The sequence below is a fragment of the Notechis scutatus genome, chromosome 2 (assembly GCF_049901735.1).
Source record: "Notechis scutatus isolate UNSWTSFEM ecotype Mainland chromosome 2, rNotScu1.2, whole genome shotgun sequence".
NCBI classification, from domain to species: domain Eukaryota; kingdom Metazoa; phylum Chordata; class Lepidosauria; order Squamata; family Elapidae; genus Notechis; species Notechis scutatus.
This window is the reverse complement of record NC_142010.1, coordinates 113,311,020-113,329,566: the sequence shown is the minus strand read 5'-3', so window position 1 is coordinate 113,329,566 and position 18,547 is coordinate 113,311,020. Positions and strand designations below refer to the sequence as shown.

Below are 18,547 nucleotides of genomic sequence, written 5' to 3'. Positions count from 1 at the left end.
TGTCTTCTCCTAGGCTCATAGGGTGTTTTTTCTCTCAACATCTGGCATGGTGATAGTGCTATTTCCCACCCCCCATCCACATCCACATCAAAGTCATAGAATTAAAATGCAATTCTCTGTTAGTTTATTCAGATGGCAACCCCACTTCTAAGGGCTTTCTTCTAGTCATGGACTTTTACCTCAGAAGCCTCATTGAATATATTCACAATGACTTCTAAACAAAAAAAAATGTTGTTAGTTACAGCCACTCAAGGAATCTAGGAACTTAAGACATTTCAATATCCATAATTCTCTACAGGAGGCATGGTAGAATTATATACAGAAACATTGAGCTTTTCAAAAAATTAAAATTTTTGCAAGCTTTCTACTTAGCTTGCAAAATTTCAACAATTGCAGTCCTGCAAGATGAATATGCCCCTTGCTTATTTTATGACTATATCAGCATCTGCTCAAATTCGCTGTTCCGAATGTCTTGTTTACTTTTCAATTAATAACACTGTAAAGTACTGGAAAAAAACAAAAAGGAGACAGAGACAGAGTGACAAGAAGACAGAAATAAAAGTCTGGGGAGCTGATCTGTTTCCCACACAGTTTTTTTATTTTTTTTTTATCCATTTCTTAATGCCTAAATATACCATCCATTCCTATTTCATTATTATATCATTTACTGGGGGAGAGAAGCTGATTATATGAATTACTACTTAAGCTTTACTGGCCACTGGAACATATATCACAGCTAAAAGATCCATTTCATAATATACAACATTCTTAAAAAGCAGTTCTTTGCAGGAATTGACAGATAATGTAGATAATAGAACAGGGGACGACAAAACAAATGTGATTTATATGCTCTGAAGAGTATATATGCTCAACATTTGCCAGTAAGAAGAATATGAAAATATTCATGTGGCTGTATGTGATACCCATGAGTTGTGATATTAATTTAATAGCTCTTTTTCTTTAATTTCAGTGTCTTGTAAGAAGTGCCTTTTAAGACAGAACATAGAATTTCCACCCAATTTTGTTTCATTTCCCTAACTCTCCTGTTTTATCTCCATCCTTAGGGAAGGGGAATCTGTGACACACGCACACCAAATTTGTGATGGCAAACCTATGACACCTGTCAAAGGTAACACGCCATGACATTTTGGGTGACATGCCAGTGTTTACCAACACCTGACAACTATTCTCAAAAGCATGGCCCATTCTGACATGATTTTCAGAGGCTGTAGTTTCATAAAAGATATTGGGGGGAAATGTCAAGGAATAAAGAAAAACTACATACTTGGAACAGTTTCTATCCATGGGCCTCTTGAATCTGTGCCCATACCTACTATCAGCAATTTTTGACCCTCAAATATTACTTAGTACTTGCCAAGTTTCATTTCTCAAGCTCCATTGCGATAAATGGTAGAAATTTGGAACCATTTCAGGCAGTGTTGCAAACAATTGCCTCCAAAAGCATACGCTTACATCTTTACATTGCAGTTTATTGCAACTGTTGGTCAAGATGTCTACGAACTTTACTACAGGATCACTAGTCCCCCTGAAAGCATCCACAAATTAGATTATATGTTTTCAAGTTTCCTTTGGCAAAGATGACTTGATCTACCGGAGAAAAGGTGGCACAGCCACATACCATTGCAGTACTCACAATTAAAGGAGGATGGAGAACCTCTTGATCTGCTGTAGTCATCGCCATACTGCGATGCCCGCCGTCCATAGGCAAGCTGGTGGCTGTTACTATTGCTGCTGCTAATGCCCATCCCTTCAACGGACATCCGCTCTTTGGTTTTCAGGGCGTAGGCTCTCTCCTGCTTCAGTCTGTCTTCATCTTTCAGCAGGCTCATCACCTGCTTCACCTTTTCACGAACATTGATGCCTTGATCTTTACCATCACGGTCTATGTACTGGAACTCCTTTAAAGTCTGAATGGTATACAGATTCTCCCGGCACTGATGAGCCACCTTCTCTGAGCCTGTTTTAATGAGGTAGTCCAGAAGAGTCAGGGCCTTGTAGACATGACGCCAGTTCTTGCCACTGTCATTCAGCCGCCTCCAGATCATACCCATGACCTCTGCAAAAGCCACTGTGTTGAAGGTCAAGTCAGCAATCTCAGACATTAAAGAGCTGGGGGGTCCCCAGGGGTCATTGGAGGTGGCCTCACGCACCTTGATTTCTGCTTCAGAATAATTGTGCACAATGTTTTTCACTTGTCGACGCAAGGCAGAGGTCGTCATGGCTGAACCGGGGGTGGGGGGGGAACACCTCACCTTGCAGAAAGAAATTATCCAAAGAAGAAAACTTGAGAGGCCCCAGGGAAGAATCAAAGCTTCAGAGTGATTGGTTAAGAAGTGCTAATTCTTCAGTTTCCACAATGAGCTAGAAAACAAGAAATAGAAACTGTATTAAAACTATGGTTCAGTTCAGCCATTTTAGCTGTTCAGTTGTTTTATTTTATCCAGTCAGGGGGGGGAAAAAATGCATTTCTTCCTTTCTATCCCTCCCCTTCTAATCCATTTTTCTATGTTATGTCTTCAAATCATAGAGCTGTTCCAGATAGTTCTAAGCCAGCCATGAGTTATTCAGCTAGAGTATTTGGGCAGAATTTACATTTGGTTCCTGAAATACCTCTACACTAACTTTTTGAGTACAATTCTGCATGGTGGGCATATTGCAGTGCCCTCTAAATTTATTATTGTCACCTTGAGGGCATATTGTCACCTTGAGGGCATAAAAATGGGTGGGACAAAGCCCTGCGGTTCTGGAGATATTTGAAGGATTTCAAAGAGGAAATGAATATTTTAACCCTCTTCCTTTTTTTAATCTTTTATCTCCACCCAGTAAAAACCTTCAAAAATGCATGGTTAGAAAGGAAATAGGCAGCCTGTGTTAGCTTTGGTAATATATTATCTCATAATTATGGGTTTTTTTAACACTCAGTTTTTTCCCCAAGAGCTTATCTTAACTCACATGGTGGTTTTTACTCCTCCACATAACAATCCTCCACCATAGGCTGAGAAAAAGATATGTTCAGTTATCCAGGGACCTTCAAGATTGAGTATTTGAGAACTCAAATCTGGATGTCACCAGCCCAAATTCAGCCCCTTAGCCACTATGTTACATTGGCCTTCAGCATGATGGACCATATTATCACAGAACTGCATTTCATGAGCAACTCTATGGGAAAAACCTTTCTGAAAGGAGATAAGAAAATAGCAAGTCCTTGGTGTTACAGAAATACATATCAGGAAATCCTGGACTGTGAATCTCGACAAGGACAAGTGCTGTATATGCACTGTGATATGCTGAAGCCAGCCCATACTGGTTCATGAATGCCAATTGTTACAATTTATGGACTTTTGCAAGTCATACGGATCAGCTGTTTGGTGGCTAGCAAGATGGGGAAGCGGCAGCAATGGACCAGAACTGGTCGTTTTACATTTACTGGCACACCATTGTACTGTACATAACAGCTTTCTCTCATAGTAGGCAGTCTCAGAAAGAATAATTATATTATCCACCAAAAGAGATCTACATGCCAAACTAAGGATCCATCTGTGCAAAGAGTGGGCTGTGAATAAACACTGCCATTTACACTATGATCAAGGTCTCACTGAAATGATTGAATACATTTCTGTTTCAAATAAGAATGCCAATCTTTATCTGAAGCCCTTTTTTCATATTGTGAAAGCCGGATGAAAACATATTATGTTTTTCTAGTTTAGGTTTTTCTGAGTAAGGTGGATAAAATATCCAAAATAGTTTGGAATCAGGTTTACAGGTGATTACTAGACATCACACCAAATCATTTGGCACCTGTATAATTCAACATAGTATATGTGTTATGAGTACATATTTCATGATACTTCTTTTATTTTACAAATCCACAGTACCTGAGAACAAAAACAACATATAATCATTTTTCCTCAATGTAACACAAAAATAAATGATGGTCTACAAAAGCAAGATCATATTTTAAACTCCTAAAATCTTGCAAAATACAGTACAGCTAAAACGTTTATTTAAAAATCGGCATCATATTTTATTGATAAAAGGGCTACATTTATATGAACATTTTTAAAATAAGACATATGAGTGAGAAAATGTTTTTTTAAAAACCTTTCCTCAGTGATCAAGGTTAAACTTCCCTGTAGCGTTAGACTACAGTTCTCAGCATTCATCAGGCAGCTGTAGGACAATGAATTATGGAAGGCTGTATAAAATATCTTAGTAGCCTGGCAAAATTTTACTTGACCCGGTAAAATACACAACAACTCCATCCAAATACTATACAGTAAAAGGAATCATATTCCCCATTTTTATCTCCAAGTTAGCTCTCACGTAACTGGATTTCCCATTTTTATCTCCAAGTTAGCTCTCATGTAACTGGATTTCTTTCTCTGCATCTCTGACTTCTGAAATTTTAGTTGCTATTTGTCATTTCTACATGACTCAATAGATAGGGATGATAACTGTGCAGTGCCCCCACACTCACATACATGTACACTGGAACATGCTACCCATTAACTTTTATGTAAGTCAGCAATGAGATGATGAATTCATATAGTCATCACTGCAATGGAACTGTCAGGAGATTCTGTAACACTCCTCCTTATTCAAAGACGTATGCCTAGATTTTCCCAGCTACTAAATTGTTTTTCGGGGTATTTGAATCCTGCCAAAGTTAAACTCTAAATGATTCACAATATAATCAAAAATATGTTAAACTCTCACTAAAATCGTATCACCAATAAATAAAATCAGTTAATACACACAAACAAATTAATAGTGGCACTGGTGTTCATTTCTAAAACCTTGTCAGAACAGCCAATTTTTGAGCGGTTTTATGACATTTACCAATCTATAATTCTATATCTCAGATGAAAACTTATTTCACAATATCAGAGCAGCAATAAAAAAAGCACTGCTTCTGAGCACTCTTCATATCCCCAGCCAAGGATTCATAGATTTGTATGCATGTACATGCATTAAATGTCCTAAGCAAGGATTGATAACTGTCATTTTTCTCCCCAAAGATATAGGTAGTACATTTGGATATGAAGAACCATTCAAACTGTTGCTGCTTGAAGAAGGTCTTAAGTAAACATTCTGAGTTTCTTGGATTAAAAAAGAAGCAAAATTGATGTACTAAGCTCCCAGTAAACGTAATGCATCTATTTTACCAAAAAGGCCTGCACAGGAAAAACTGAAAATTCTTCAATCTTATTATTGCCATACCCTAGCAGCCTTGGAGTTAGAATAGAATAGAATTCTTTATTGGCCAAGTGTGATTGGCAATACAAGGAATTTCTCTTGGTGCATATGCTCTCAGTGTACATAAAAGAAAAGATACATTCGTCAAGAATCATAAGGTACAACATAGGGTACAATAACCAATCAAATCATACTAGGAAATAGTCAATAAAAATTGTTAGGATACAAGCAACAAGGTTACAGTCATACAGTCACAAGTGGGAGGAGATGGGTGAAAAGAAGGATGAGAGGATTAATAGTAATAGTAGTGCAGACTTTGTAAATAGTTGGACAGTGTTGAGGGAATTATTTGTTTAGCAGAGTGATGGCGTTCGGGGAAAAACTGTCCTTGTGTCCAGTTGTTCTGGTGTGCAGTGCTCTATAGCAGTGATCCCCAACCTTTTTATGCCACGGCCCGGTACCGGCATCAGCTGGCGCGCGACCGGTACGGCATCAGCTGGGTGCCGCCATCTTTTTGATGAAAAAGTGCTTCCGGTGACCTCACGAAGCACTTTTTCATCAAAAATGGCGGCGCAGCGCTCCGATGAGCTTACCCGAAAAGCTCACCGGCGCTGGCGCTATCTTTTTGATGAAAAAGTGCTTCGGTGAGCTTTCTACCTGGAAAAGCTCACTGGAAGCACTTTCATCAAAAGATGGCGGCAGCCCAGCAAACCAGCGGCCCGGTAGGACTTGTTCCACAGACCGGTACCGGTCCGCGGACCGGTGGTTGGGGACCCCTGCTCTATAGCGTCGTTTTCAGGGTAGGAGTTGAAATAGCTTATGTCCAGGATGTGAGAGGTCTGTAAATATTTTCACAGCCCTCTTTTGGACTTGTGCAGTATATGATAAAAAACAAAAGCATATCCTCTACCCCCAAATTTAGCCCGTTCTGTCCTACTAAGAATGTGGGTTCACCTCCCACTTAGTGACTTAGTAAACAGTGTCAGATTTCTGGGCTCATTCTCACATCCTACTACACAGACAATTTATATACAGGTGGTCTTCAACTTACCACAATTGAGTCCAACGTTTCTGCTGTTAAGTGATACATTTGTAAAGTGAGTTTTGCCCCATTATATGACCTTTCTTGCCACAGTTGTTAAGTGAATCACCGTAGTTGTTAAATTAGTAACATGCTGTTAAGTGAATTTGGTTTCCCTCTTGACTTTGCTTGTCAGAAGGTCACAAAAGGGGATCCACAAGACCCCACAGGAACACTGCAACTGTCATAAATATGAGTCAGATGTCAAACATGTTAATTTTGATCACACGACTATGGGCAATGCCACAATGGTCGTAAGTGTGAAAAATTGTCATTAGTAACATTTTTCAATGCTGTTGTAACTTCAAATGGTCACTTAATGGACTGTTGTAAGTCGAGGATTACCTGTAATAGGGCACATGGCAAATATGCCTTGCTTGGAGGGTAGGGGGAAATAACACTAAATTTTGCTCCCCGTATAGTATTTGAGTATCTACAGTTCCATCAATCTAAAGTCGTGCCTTTGAGGGAGCTATCCTTAATTTTTCCAGAAACTGATGAAAAGATTAATAACGGGAAGAAACTTCCCTTAAAGTCAATGTGCTAGCATTACCAGTCTTATCTTTCAATCTTCAGGCCAAGATAGATCTGAAGAATTTTAAATGTTTTCTTGGAATCCACGTGGAGTTCAGAAATAATATAAGTGGGACACAGGATAGATCACTGAAATGTTAATAATACAATGGCTTATATGTGCCTTTCTTGAAAAAAAATAGCTTTTTATTTTCATCATTAACATTAATTTTAATGTTAATTTTTATACATTGTATTATTTACCAGATATTATATTGTACACCGCCCGGGCCTCCTCTTTGAAGGAGATGGGCAGTTTAGAAACACGAAATACAAATAAATAAACTACAGATAGAAAAGGTTGAAAACCCTTTTAAAATAGCCTTTGTTTTGCCTTTATAAAATGTATTCTTGTACTGATGCATGTTTATAGACAATTCCAGTATTTACATATAGCCATCATAAATTCCAAAGAAAAAAGACAATTAAAAACAGATTTTAAAAGAATAAAGCACGAGTTTGTCATAAAATGAGTGGATATGTAAAAGTTTTAAATAAATAACATAAGAACCACAATAAATTTAATCAGAAAGACTAACAGGAGTTTGTGACTGAAAAAGGGAAAGGAAAAAGTTTTTTTTTTTTAAAGAGACTCTTAAAATTACATTTAACATATTTAGGTTGCAAAATCCTGATTGACTGCTAGATGGCAGCAAAGAGAAGGTTATGGTCTTTTATCAGAGTGGAGATTTTTCTGAAATGATATGGTTCTATACTATTTAAAGATTTGCATATAAGTGCCACTACCTTGAATCTAGCTCAGGGGCAGACTGGCAACTAGTAGAGAGGGATTTCTTCACAGGCAAGAAAGGGTTCATTTTTAATGTGGGCCAGTGTGCTCATAGTAAAAAAATGACAATAAAGGCCATCTTATCTCTTATCTTCTTTGGAAGAATACCTGGGAAATGTTCCTGTACATCACAGAAGTCCAGTGTAATCTAGGTCAGGGGTCCCCAACCCCGGTCCATTGACTGGCACCGGGTCATGGCATGTTAGAAACTGGGCCATGCAAAATAAGTGAAGCCCCATTCGTGGGATGCGTGTAGCACATGAAACCACGCCCCCTCTGGTCCATAGAAAAACCTCTGTCCGCGAAACCGGTTCCTGGTACCCAAAACATTGGGGGCCTCTGATTTAGATGACTCCATGAAACTGGATGAAGAAGGCAAAAGTTGATGTCTGTCCTCAGGAGACTTTACTGCTGACTCCAAGTTTGGTAATAACTTAGAACCTTTCTCAAAGTGCACTTCCCATCTGCTGATTCATATGTCTCTATCATTACTCTTTGAAAAACATCTCACACGACAGTAATTGGGGCAGCTTGAATGTTGCTGAAAATAAAATCTAATTGTCATCCAGCAAGAATCAGATGTTGTCATTGGATCTCCATTTATGAGGTCTCAAATTTTCTAAGTCATATTTACTTGGAAGATTAGGAAATAGTTACATCTTTCAAAAGTTTGAATCTTTTTTCTTAGTTGGGAGACTAACAAATAACATTGTTCTCTGGATTTCTTTAGCCAACAATGAAACTATGGACAAAAGGTCTTCCAATTGTGTAGCTGGGGATCATTTGAAATCTTAATTATGTGTACATCTTAAATGTAAACCCTTAGAGGAGCTTATAGAAGGGGTGTCAAACTTGTTGAGGTATTCCCCGTCAGGAGAATGAGTGCACTCAGGGAAACATAGCGAGAGTGGTGAGGAATAACACACAACCAACATACAGATACAATGAATAGTAAAATGTAGGTTTTACTTCCTATAAATGGGTAAACAAAGTCCAACAAACAGTCCAAATCATACACGGTTAAAGCAGGTAGTATTCAATACAATCAGTCCAGGGATAATCCAAAAACGAAGTCCACTATCATAAACAAAGTTCAGTAAATGGAGTTTGCTAACAGTTTGCAAGACTCACAGCAATTCCAGCAGAATGACGATCAGGCAAAAGACAATAGGGAAATGCAAGAAGAGAACAAACCAGGTTTCTGGCTCCATCTTATGGCCGTCGGAGGAACCTCAGCCAATCACAATTACAGCACTCTCTTAAAGATACAACAGTATTAAATAACTATCCTGGTTTATATATTGCCAACCCAACTGTTAGGTGACTATCATTCCTAACAAAACTCATTTTCATTGAGGGCCACATCAGGGTTATGTTTGACCTCAGAGGGGGCAGGGGGGCTGAGGTGGGCATGGCCAGCTCAACATCTCTCATGTAGGGGGCACCTACGGTAGCCCAAGCACACTGCCAGCAAAAACGTCTCCCAAGCTCTGTTCCAGCTGCGACAGCCTCCTGCAACCCTCTGCCATTAAAAACAGAGCTTGGGAGGGCCACACATGGTCCTTGTGAGCTCTGTTTCTGGCTGCAACTGCCTCCTGAAATCCTCTTGCCAGCGAAAAGGGAGCTCGTGAGGGCTGCACGTGGTCTCCAGGAGCTCTGTTTTTGCTGGCAGAGGCATCACGGGCCGGTCCTTCACTGTTTCCAGGCCGGCCCCGCGGGCCAGATCTAGGCACCCTGCGGGCCAGATCCAGCCCCTGGGCCTTGAGTTTGACACCCCAGCTTTATAGGGAATTCATTGCAATTCAGTAGTTTAACTTCTTGCTTTCACCCCTTGCTTTCTTAAATTACTCAGAATTAAACCTCATACATAACTTTATTTTTCTCCATGACTGAAATATTTTATAGTTTTATAGTCATAAAACAAAGACCAGAGAAGTATGTATGACTCCAAAAGCAGAACAAAAATGAGTCATATCCATTTCTCTCTAGGGCAACTCCAACTTTTGCAAAACCTACAATCCTGGATATATTCATCCATCCTAACCCAAGGTGAGATGTGATATCCTTCTCCACCCAAAGGAAATGACAGTGAGTCAGGGACGCAGAATCTGGAAATACATGGCTAGCAGAGTTTCTTTTAAAAGTCATTTCCCTATATTGATTTTTGTACACAATCCAACCTACTTACTGTTTTTAGAACATAGTGGTGCCAGGAAAAATGACTGAAGCCAAACACAACACTGTTCAGAATTGGTACACACATATTTGACTTGCATATGATGCAACTAATTTGACTGGTGTTTGAACTTAATATACTTAGTATGCTATAGAATCACTGGAGAATGGACAACTCATAGCAAAAGCTAACTTACTTGCATTAGCTGCAATATTAATAACAGGCCACACAAAGCAGCCATGATGACTCAACTGTTTTGAGAGCCATCAGCAAGTTGTCACAGTTTCTAAGTTGTTGTGTGACTGCAGCCCTATGGAACACAGAATTATGGGACTGAGAAGCATTGAGTATTTATATGGTAGCCACAGCAGTGTTTGCTGATAGTTTAGTGCCATAGTTAGTGTCAGCTAATCCAAAGAAAAAAGAAAAAAATCGGAAATGGCAAGGTTTTGGGTGTGCTCCTTACAGAGAAATGCAAGGCAGGAAAATAAAGAAATGCACAAGGAAGAGGAAATAAATACAGGCATCAAAATACTATATAAAATTGTGTGGGAAAGAGACTGATTTATATACTGTGTTGGAAAATGACAATGGTCTGGTCAGATCATTTGTCCTTCTGGTCCAGCAGATTTTCATCACCTTTTATACTTTTAAAAATGATTGATGCTAAGGATCTCTTCACCGAAACAGCAAGGATATTGGTGGCCTTCATGGGAATTTTAAGCCATCAAGGCTCATGGTGGAGGCAATTTTGGAAATTGCACATCTGGAAAGTGATAGATTCTCTATCCCAACCTACATAAAACTGCATGGCAAAAAATACCAAAAGATATTGGCAAAGGAAGAACAAGCTGGAGGCCAAATGAGGCCTTAGCCTTAAGCATGCTGGGAAATAAATGAAGAAAAGGGAGTGATGAAGTATTGAAGTTTGAACCTGAAAGGCCAATCATGGAGGCACCACTAAAAGAGGCAGAGCAGCATCCCACCAAAGGTAAACAACTAACTCCAGAAATCTCCTGAGTTTCTAAAAGGCTATGATTAAAAAGCCTACCTCCTCTTCCTCCTGAAGCAAATACTCTATTAGTGCTTTTGAAAAATAATCATTGGAACTTGAGTAGAGTCAGAATTTTTCTTTCTAGACAATGTTGGGTCCCATCCTCTTGAGGAGTGCCAGGCACCAGGAGTATTGACTATACATCCATTTTAGAAACCTTCTAGGGAGCTTCATTCACAATATAAAGAAAATCTAGCAAAATACCGGGATGCAGGAGTTAATGTGGTACCCACCTCAGTTGTAAGGATTGCTTTGGACTGGCATGGACCAAAGCAGAGCACCGGAACATGAGCAGTTTTGAATTCTTCCTATGCCCTGAGAATTGTGCAGAATACCTTGTAATTTTAGCTTGCATACATCCAAGATTTAGGAGGGGGGAGGGGAGAAAAACATTTCCACCGAAGAACTCGCTGCTTTCAAGGCCAGCACGAGCCTTGTAACTTGTCGGTTTTTTAGCTACAGAAACAAGAGGTAGAAAAGAGAGAACGTCTTTGCCTATGGAGTGCTGCCAAGGGTGTTTAAAAGCAGCAGGTTTTATTGAACACAATATTCCCAGAACGCAAAGAGAGAGAAACAGAAACGGTGTGGTAGATAAGACAGCAGCACCAGGCAGCCACATATGAAATTACTGCAGTGACCTTGAATAAAAGAGCCATCAAGAAGGGAATAGGAGGCAGTGAAGAGGATAAGCAGCAATCATTCCAGGCTGCCAAGAATTCCTTATGTTCATGACACATTCCAGAAGAAGAGCTGCCACCCAGTCAATAGGGAATGGCAGGGCAAACTCTCCTTGTATCCTGATACCAGATTTTCTCAGCTGCAACAAACCAGAGAAGGCATCCCTCTCACTGGGGCTCCAGCTCTTTTTTTTTTTTTCTTTTAAACATGCAAGGCTTGGGGAAAGAGTTTCCTGGTAGAGTGGTTTATTATTTCTGAGTTGCCCAATAATATCTTGTCTTATTTTTTGAAGCATCATCCATATTTTAGTCCCCATCAGAGAAAGGAAAATAGTTCTAATTTCAGAACCGGATAAACCCAGGGAAAGCATGCCACCAATGGGAAGGAAATATGGGTGAGAAAGGACATAAAGAAGAGGTGAAACGGGCTATTTTGCAACCCATATAAACTTTGCTGCTCTCCTTTTTTCTTCCTTGGTTCTCTCCCCGTAGAGGGAAAAGTATAATCAACTAACTGCATGTTCCTCAGAGTAAAGGACTTTTCCTTTACTTGGGCATCAAAAGCACTGACAGCGTTGTAAAACCAAGGATGGAAAGAAGCCATTTCTTTGGCTCAGATGTGGTAGTAAATGGATGGAAGCAATTCCTAGCAAAGTACCATCCTCAAGCACTGGAAACAAGCATGAAAGGATGCCTACATCACTGGGTTCAAGCAGTTGCCTTTAAAACTCCCCCAAGAAATTCAGGGTTTCTGAGAATAAATTTCTCCAGGGAGATTCCTGTTTCAAGAACTTTTCCTCTTCTTTTATTTTGTTTATCCCCACCGCTTCTCTGAGAAGTCACCAAACCGACTTCCTCATCCTTTAAGGGAAGCTGCTACACAGGCACCTAACTCTTAACAACCTTCCATTGATTGGAGGGGACTGAAGGGACTTTCATAATTAAGGTGAAAGGCTGAAACTGGTAGAAAACAACGCCGACTTTCCACAGAGTAGAGCTGACCCAAAACACATTGCCGGCGAAAGTGACTTTAATGGTTTCATAACGCAGCCCCCCTGCAACAGATGCGCTCATTCTGCCAGAGGGGGCTCTGGGCTTTTTCCCCGAGGATTCCTACATTGATGGCACCTCTGATGGCACCTCTGAAAGAGGGACCTTCCCCAGCTGAGGGAAACAGCGAGGGTTGATTGCGAGGCCTTCTCCTCAGGTCAGGAGCACTAGTGGGTGGTCCCGCTCACGGGCTGCCGCGTGCTTCGGGACCCTCGGCGGGCACTCACCGCTCTGCCCCCTGTGCGCGCATGCGACGAGGCGGCAGGCAGCCCAGCCCCATCAGCCGGAACCAGCCGGCATTACATAATCTTGCCGCGATCCCGATCCGGTCCCTGAGCCACCGGCAAACGGACAAGGGGTGGGGGAACTGGGGCGCCGGTTTGATTAGGAACACACACACGCACAACCTGCCTACCAGCGCGGGGAACACGCGGACGCACCTGAGGAAAATCCAGAGGAGTTGCTGGAGGCAGCCGCTGCCGAGCAGAGGCCCCAAATTTTCCAACTAAATACGCCGGGGGACGGGGACGGGGGAGGGGGTAAGCGGGGACCGTCGCGAACCAGCGGCCTCAGCGGCAGCAGGACACCACAACCCGCAAGGGTCGGGAGGGTGGGGGGAAGGCGACCGGCTATCCCAGGCTGCCGGCCGCACCACCGTCATTCCGACACGGAGCGAGGGCAGCTGCCTCGTCGGCGCCAACCGCAATCATCGCCTCCACTCTCTTGCCCCTGCTTTAGGGCAATATCCTCGGCGGGAAAGAAAGAAAGAAGCGAGGATCTCCCGACGCGGCTGAAAACTTCAGGCGGCGGCCACGTACTGCGGGGAACCCGGGGTGGAGGGGGGGGAGGGGATGGCCCGGGGTAGGGGTGTGGAGAGCGGTTGAGCGGCTCAGTGTTGCCAAAGTCCTGCTGCCCCTCCGAGCGGGCTTCACTGCAGTCAGGAGAGCTCTCGGCGTCCAGAACTTTCCTTTCACTCCCTCCTCCCTTCCCGGACCACTTTCCCAGTCGAGCCCATGCCGCCGTCATACCTGCCGCCTCAGGTTCCTGCTCTTCGCCTGGGCTTGGTTAGGCAGCGCCATCGGGCAAGAGCGAGCGGGGATGGATCAGGTTTGCTGGAGACAGATGCAGAGCGATCACCAACGGAGGAGAAGGAGGAGGAGAAGGCGGAGCTGTGGCAAGGAGGAGGGGCCTTCTCACCTCGGGCTTTGCCGCTCTCCTCTCTCCAGGGGCTTTGGACGGCAGGTGGCGAGGTCCTCCTTGCCTGCTACTGCAGCCTATCCGTGCCCAGAGCGAGGCCAACCCGGATTCGCCAGCGCAGCGCTCCGCGCCTAACCCGCGTACCGGGCACCTGGCGTGTAGGTGGGGCGCACCGCCTTTCCACCGCCGCGTCAGGCATACCAGGTGTGCGCGCGCGTTCTGGGTGGGAGGAAGCTTGGTCTGCCCGCCACGGTGGAAAGTTATTCGGTTCGCCGGACGGGACTGTTCCAATCATCGCCGGACCCCCGTGCGAGTCTTACACACGGCGGCTGCAACGCTGCTGGTGCTGGTAATGGCGTTGGGCACCCTTGCCTACCCTTTGACCGAACCCGCTTCGTACTTTCGCGCCTTCTCTCTGGAAACTTGGAGGGAGATCTGACCAAGATATGATGTAAGAGGAGCCAGGGACTCGCGGGTTTCGGCGGTGTTTTCAGCGGGCGCGAAAGGATAACGCGACCAGGCCAGCCCCTCACTGCTTTTTGGATCGGAGCTGTTGAGGGAAGCTCGCTGGTCTTTTCCGCCGTCAGAAACCCAAAGCTGCAAGCGAGGCCACCCACCATGCGGTTGATGCTTTCTCAACTCTCTTCAGCGGGATTTTGACGCGGGAGCAATGGCGGATTAAGGCACACTGGCGTCCTAAGCACTGACAAGTCATGATGCCCCCTTCCTTTGTACATACTGTACAAACGACGCCAAGCTTCGGCTACATAAAAGTTTTTGTGGTGCGCCCTTTGGGCCTGGTGCCCTAAACACGTGCTTAGTCTGCTTAATACACCACTGCGCGGGACTGCACTGAAACGGAGATAAAGCCATTCCCACGAACGAGGGAACGGCTTTGCCCCACTATAGAGCTTTCTTCCTCGTCCCTTGTCGCCTGCCCCCAAACCTCTCTCCCGGCCTCCTGCCTTTCCGCGTCCTATTTGAATCGGAGGCGGGTGGTTTTCCTGCGCGCGCACTCACCCATTGTACCCACTCTGTTTCCTCATAGTGTGTAATCCCCGCCCCATATTCTACGGAGTGAAAATAATCCTCACCTTTGCGGGAACTGGTCCCTTTTCTCATTAACATTCGAGGCTTCTCTGCGTTGTCGAAACGCCCACTAGTGGTTAACGCGCCGGTGTAAGGAAGCGTCTCTTCCCACCCCAAGCCCCCCAGGGCCCTACAGCTCAGGAAGGTCCTTAGCTTTGCCTTTCCACTGGGGAAAGTTATTAGGGAGCAGCAGGTCCGGAGAAATCCTTCCGAAGCCAGCTGCAATTCATATCTGGGCAATTGGGAGGCGGGGTGTGGAGCTGGATGGGCTCGCCGAAGTAAGACGGCCAAAGAAGCCAGGGAAGGTGAGGCGGCGGATTTGAGACCTCATGAAGGATGGCAGGTTTCTCAGAGAGACACCTATCAGGATGCAGAGTGTTGCTGCTGCCCTGCACGGGGCCACTGCTGTGGTTGTCCTGGATCTTTCCGGAAAGGTTGGTCAGCTGCTGACAATTCATCTGGGCTTTTCCCGGAGATTGCGTGATTACAGCAAATGGCAAAATGCAGAGGGCACTAGAGGTGGATTACAGGGACCATCAGATGCAGAAATGCTATCACTAACTGTGGCAATGCCAGAATTTGATTAATAAGAGGGCAGGATAGGTTGCTCACAGGACAGTATAGTTCATGCACTTTGCAAAGACTGAGCATCTATACCAAAGCAGCTTTGGGAAGAAGCTATTATGGCTACATTTATCACTGGCCTTTTCTCAGCTGGGGTCTGCAGAGATCTCGGATTTTCTATTTAAAAGTTTTCATTCTGTAGCCCAGATCTTTTTATATATTCCAAGCAGTGTTGACTATAGAGTCTTGTAGAAGTTGAAGGCCAAATAACCAGAGACATAGCCAGAATACCAAAATCCTGCTCCCTGGTATTTAATGAAGACTTTTTCTTTTCAATTGATTGAGGATAATATATTTTAATTGAGCAGGGAGGGCATGCTCAGCAGCCTACTTTCTCTCTCCAAGTACTTGGAAAAGCCATTTGACCCATTCTCCCCAAACAAATGATTTTGCAAAGATTTTGGGATACATGCCATGGCTGATCTCCATTTTCTTGCTTTAAACATAGCAGGTGCTTATTAGTTGTGATGCAGGTTCTGCAAGTAGCAATGGATATATTGTTTAATAGAAACATGACAGAATAGAGATCAGACATGTAAAGAGGTGAGAGGAAATTTTATTTAAAATATTATAAAGCTTATCCATGGCATCTTAAACATATTTGGAATTATAGAACAATCCAAGCTGGCCATTAGTTAAATTCCTTGAAAAATAAGTTTTATCCCTAGATTTTGGACATGGTCCTTAATTTATAAATTTATGTTAATTTATACTTTGTATCAAGGTATCCAATACATGCTATTTGCACAAAAAATCAAAAAGTTGTATTTGTACTTTTCAAAGATTTTCTTTCAAAGCAAGAAGCTTGAAAATACCAAACCAAAGCAGAATCAGGTTATACTATAGCTCTCCCCATGCTCCATAGCCTCAGATTGTATGAAGATTTCCGTTCCTGCATATTTGCAAGGAAAAATGAAGTAGTAGGGATGGATTTTAGTTGCATTTTTGGGAAAGAAACTTTGCTGAATATGATTCTTCCGGGAAATGCATATATAGCAACTTTTTCTTTCAGAAGGTAAAGGAAGGCACAAGAACACATTCTTTTGATCCTAATCAATAAGGAAAACTAAGGGAGTATACAGGTTTAATGTGTTTTCCACCAGCCTGTGAGGCAACAAAAAGAATGCCAGCATCAATTTGCTCTGTATTAACAAGACAGATAGGTGATGCTTTTCTCAGTTTTATTAGAGGCAAATTAAGGTACAGTGATTTGTATCCTGTTTTTCCCTCCCACCTGCCAGGTAGGAAAAACAAGCACCAACTGCCTTCATAATAGAAAGGATGAGGGAATCCTTTCTGGAGGCAGGGAGAATTGGCAACTAGGGGAAGGGTGGGGAGTATGCTTGGTAACTTTCAAAGCAGGACCTTACTCCTCCAGGCAGAATTTGGTGAACAGCAGCTGACTCCTCATGTCTCTCAAGAGCTCTTTTCTTTCAGTAAAATTATTCTTGGCAGCCCTTGCCAATATTTGTAAGATGCATCTGGGGTTTTTTGGGGGGGTGGAGGAGCTCTTTCTTCTTTCACTGTGCTCCTTGCCTCCTGGCCAAAAGCACTTTGCTGGTGTTTCCCTCCTCTCCCTGCAGTGACGCTCCAGCCCATAATTCTGCCGCTGTTAGGATGACATGCTCTTCTAGAAAGACACTGGCTTCTTTCTGGAGCTTGTTTCATCCTTCGGGATAATTGGTCAAGGCTTCTTCATTTTGCTGGCTCTACCATCACCATAGTCATATCGCACATTTGCAAGGTTTGTGTTGGAAGAAGATAGAAAACACCACTTTATAACACTTGGCTATAGGCAAGGGAGAAGAGGAAGCATAGTTCCTTCAATATAACTTCAAGCTAATATCAGGATCGATGGATGTGCCCTTAGTCAAGGAAGCGGAGGTTACGGGAATAGTGAGGGAGTGTGACAGGTACATGGTGGAATTCTTAATTTTAAAGGAATTTAAAGCTGAATTTGGTTAGATTTGAAATATTTAAAAAGCAGGTTTTTATATTTTTAGAGCAATGAAAAATAGTCACTTCAAAATAAAATGAGATCAGCAGCAAATAAATTTAATAATAAATCAAAAAAATAGGATTCCAGGACAGGAAATGCTAACAGAAAACGGAACTCAAGATTTGTGGGAATTTCTAACGTCTGTGATACAAAAGCAAACTATTTGCAGCGGTGTGTTGGGACTTAAAAAGACAAATGTGATTTTGTGTTTTATTGACAAGACTCATAATTTTCAGTCACAGGGAGATTTGGTCAGATACCATCTCAAGTACTGTTTTTCAGTTCTGGATGTCACACTTTAAGGATTCAGATAAACTGAAACAGGTTGACAGAAGAATAATTAAGGGATCCAAAACAATCCTAGAAAAAGTGATTAAAGGAACTAGTTACGTTTAACTCTGAGAAAAATGAGGGAGGACATGATAGCATGCTTGAAATATCAAAAAGGGTATCACATAGAAACTTAGGATTTCACTCTTCTCCTTGCAGAGTGGAGATCTGGAAAAAATGGTTTGAAGCTGCAAGAAGGCAAATTTTGTTTGAATGTTAGAAAAAAAAATCCAACAGAAAGATCAGTTTGACAATGGAACAAATCACACACTGAAGTGATGGGCTTTCTTTTGCTATCTGTGTTTGAGCAGGGGTTAAATATCATCTTTCAGTGATATTTTTATCATTCCTGGATGGAGCAGGAAGTTGGAGATGATGACATAAATGACCCCTTCCAATTCTGGGTGATTAAGATAAAGGTCTCATTGACTTTACTTCTGTTTAAAGTTGGCTGAAAAGTACACTGCAGAAGGAGGAAGGGGACTTGCAAAAATCTCTTCCCCTGTTCATATTATATCCCTCCAAGACAAAGTAGCTGAGACATTTATTGACTTCCATGGCAACACTGGATCTATCAGCATGGCAAAGTGGGCATTTGAGAGCTGTATTTGTCTGGTAAGCACCCAATAATCAATCCAAATAAAAATAATAAAGTACCCTTACAGTCAGTTGTGTGATGGTGATGGTAGG

The 18,547-nt window shown here is 42.6% G+C and overlaps 1 protein-coding gene across 16 annotated transcripts in view; it reads right to left on the bottom strand.

Moving 5' to 3' along the window:
• The window catches only part of EPN3 (epsin 3), a 48,984-nt gene extending 34,011 nt beyond the window's left edge, over positions 1 to 14,973 (bottom strand). For 6 of the 16 annotated variants that reach the window (XM_026667390.2, XM_026667393.2, XM_087955858.1 and 3 more), the window contains exons 1-2: positions 13,647 to 13,979; positions 1,655 to 2,382 (exon numbers count right to left, since the gene is read on the bottom strand). In XM_026667390.2, coding sequence (XP_026523175.2) covers positions 1,655 to 2,240 — 586 coding nt within the window. In that variant the 5' untranslated portion in view covers positions 2,241 to 2,382; positions 13,647 to 13,979. Of the gene's footprint in view, positions 1 to 1,654; positions 2,383 to 13,058; positions 13,452 to 13,646; positions 14,010 to 14,909 lie in introns of those variants that run through there. The other 10 variants (XM_087955860.1, XM_087955862.1, XM_087955870.1 and 7 more) reach the window with 7 other exon arrangements.
• Positions 14,974 to 18,547: the final 3,574 nt, after the last annotated feature.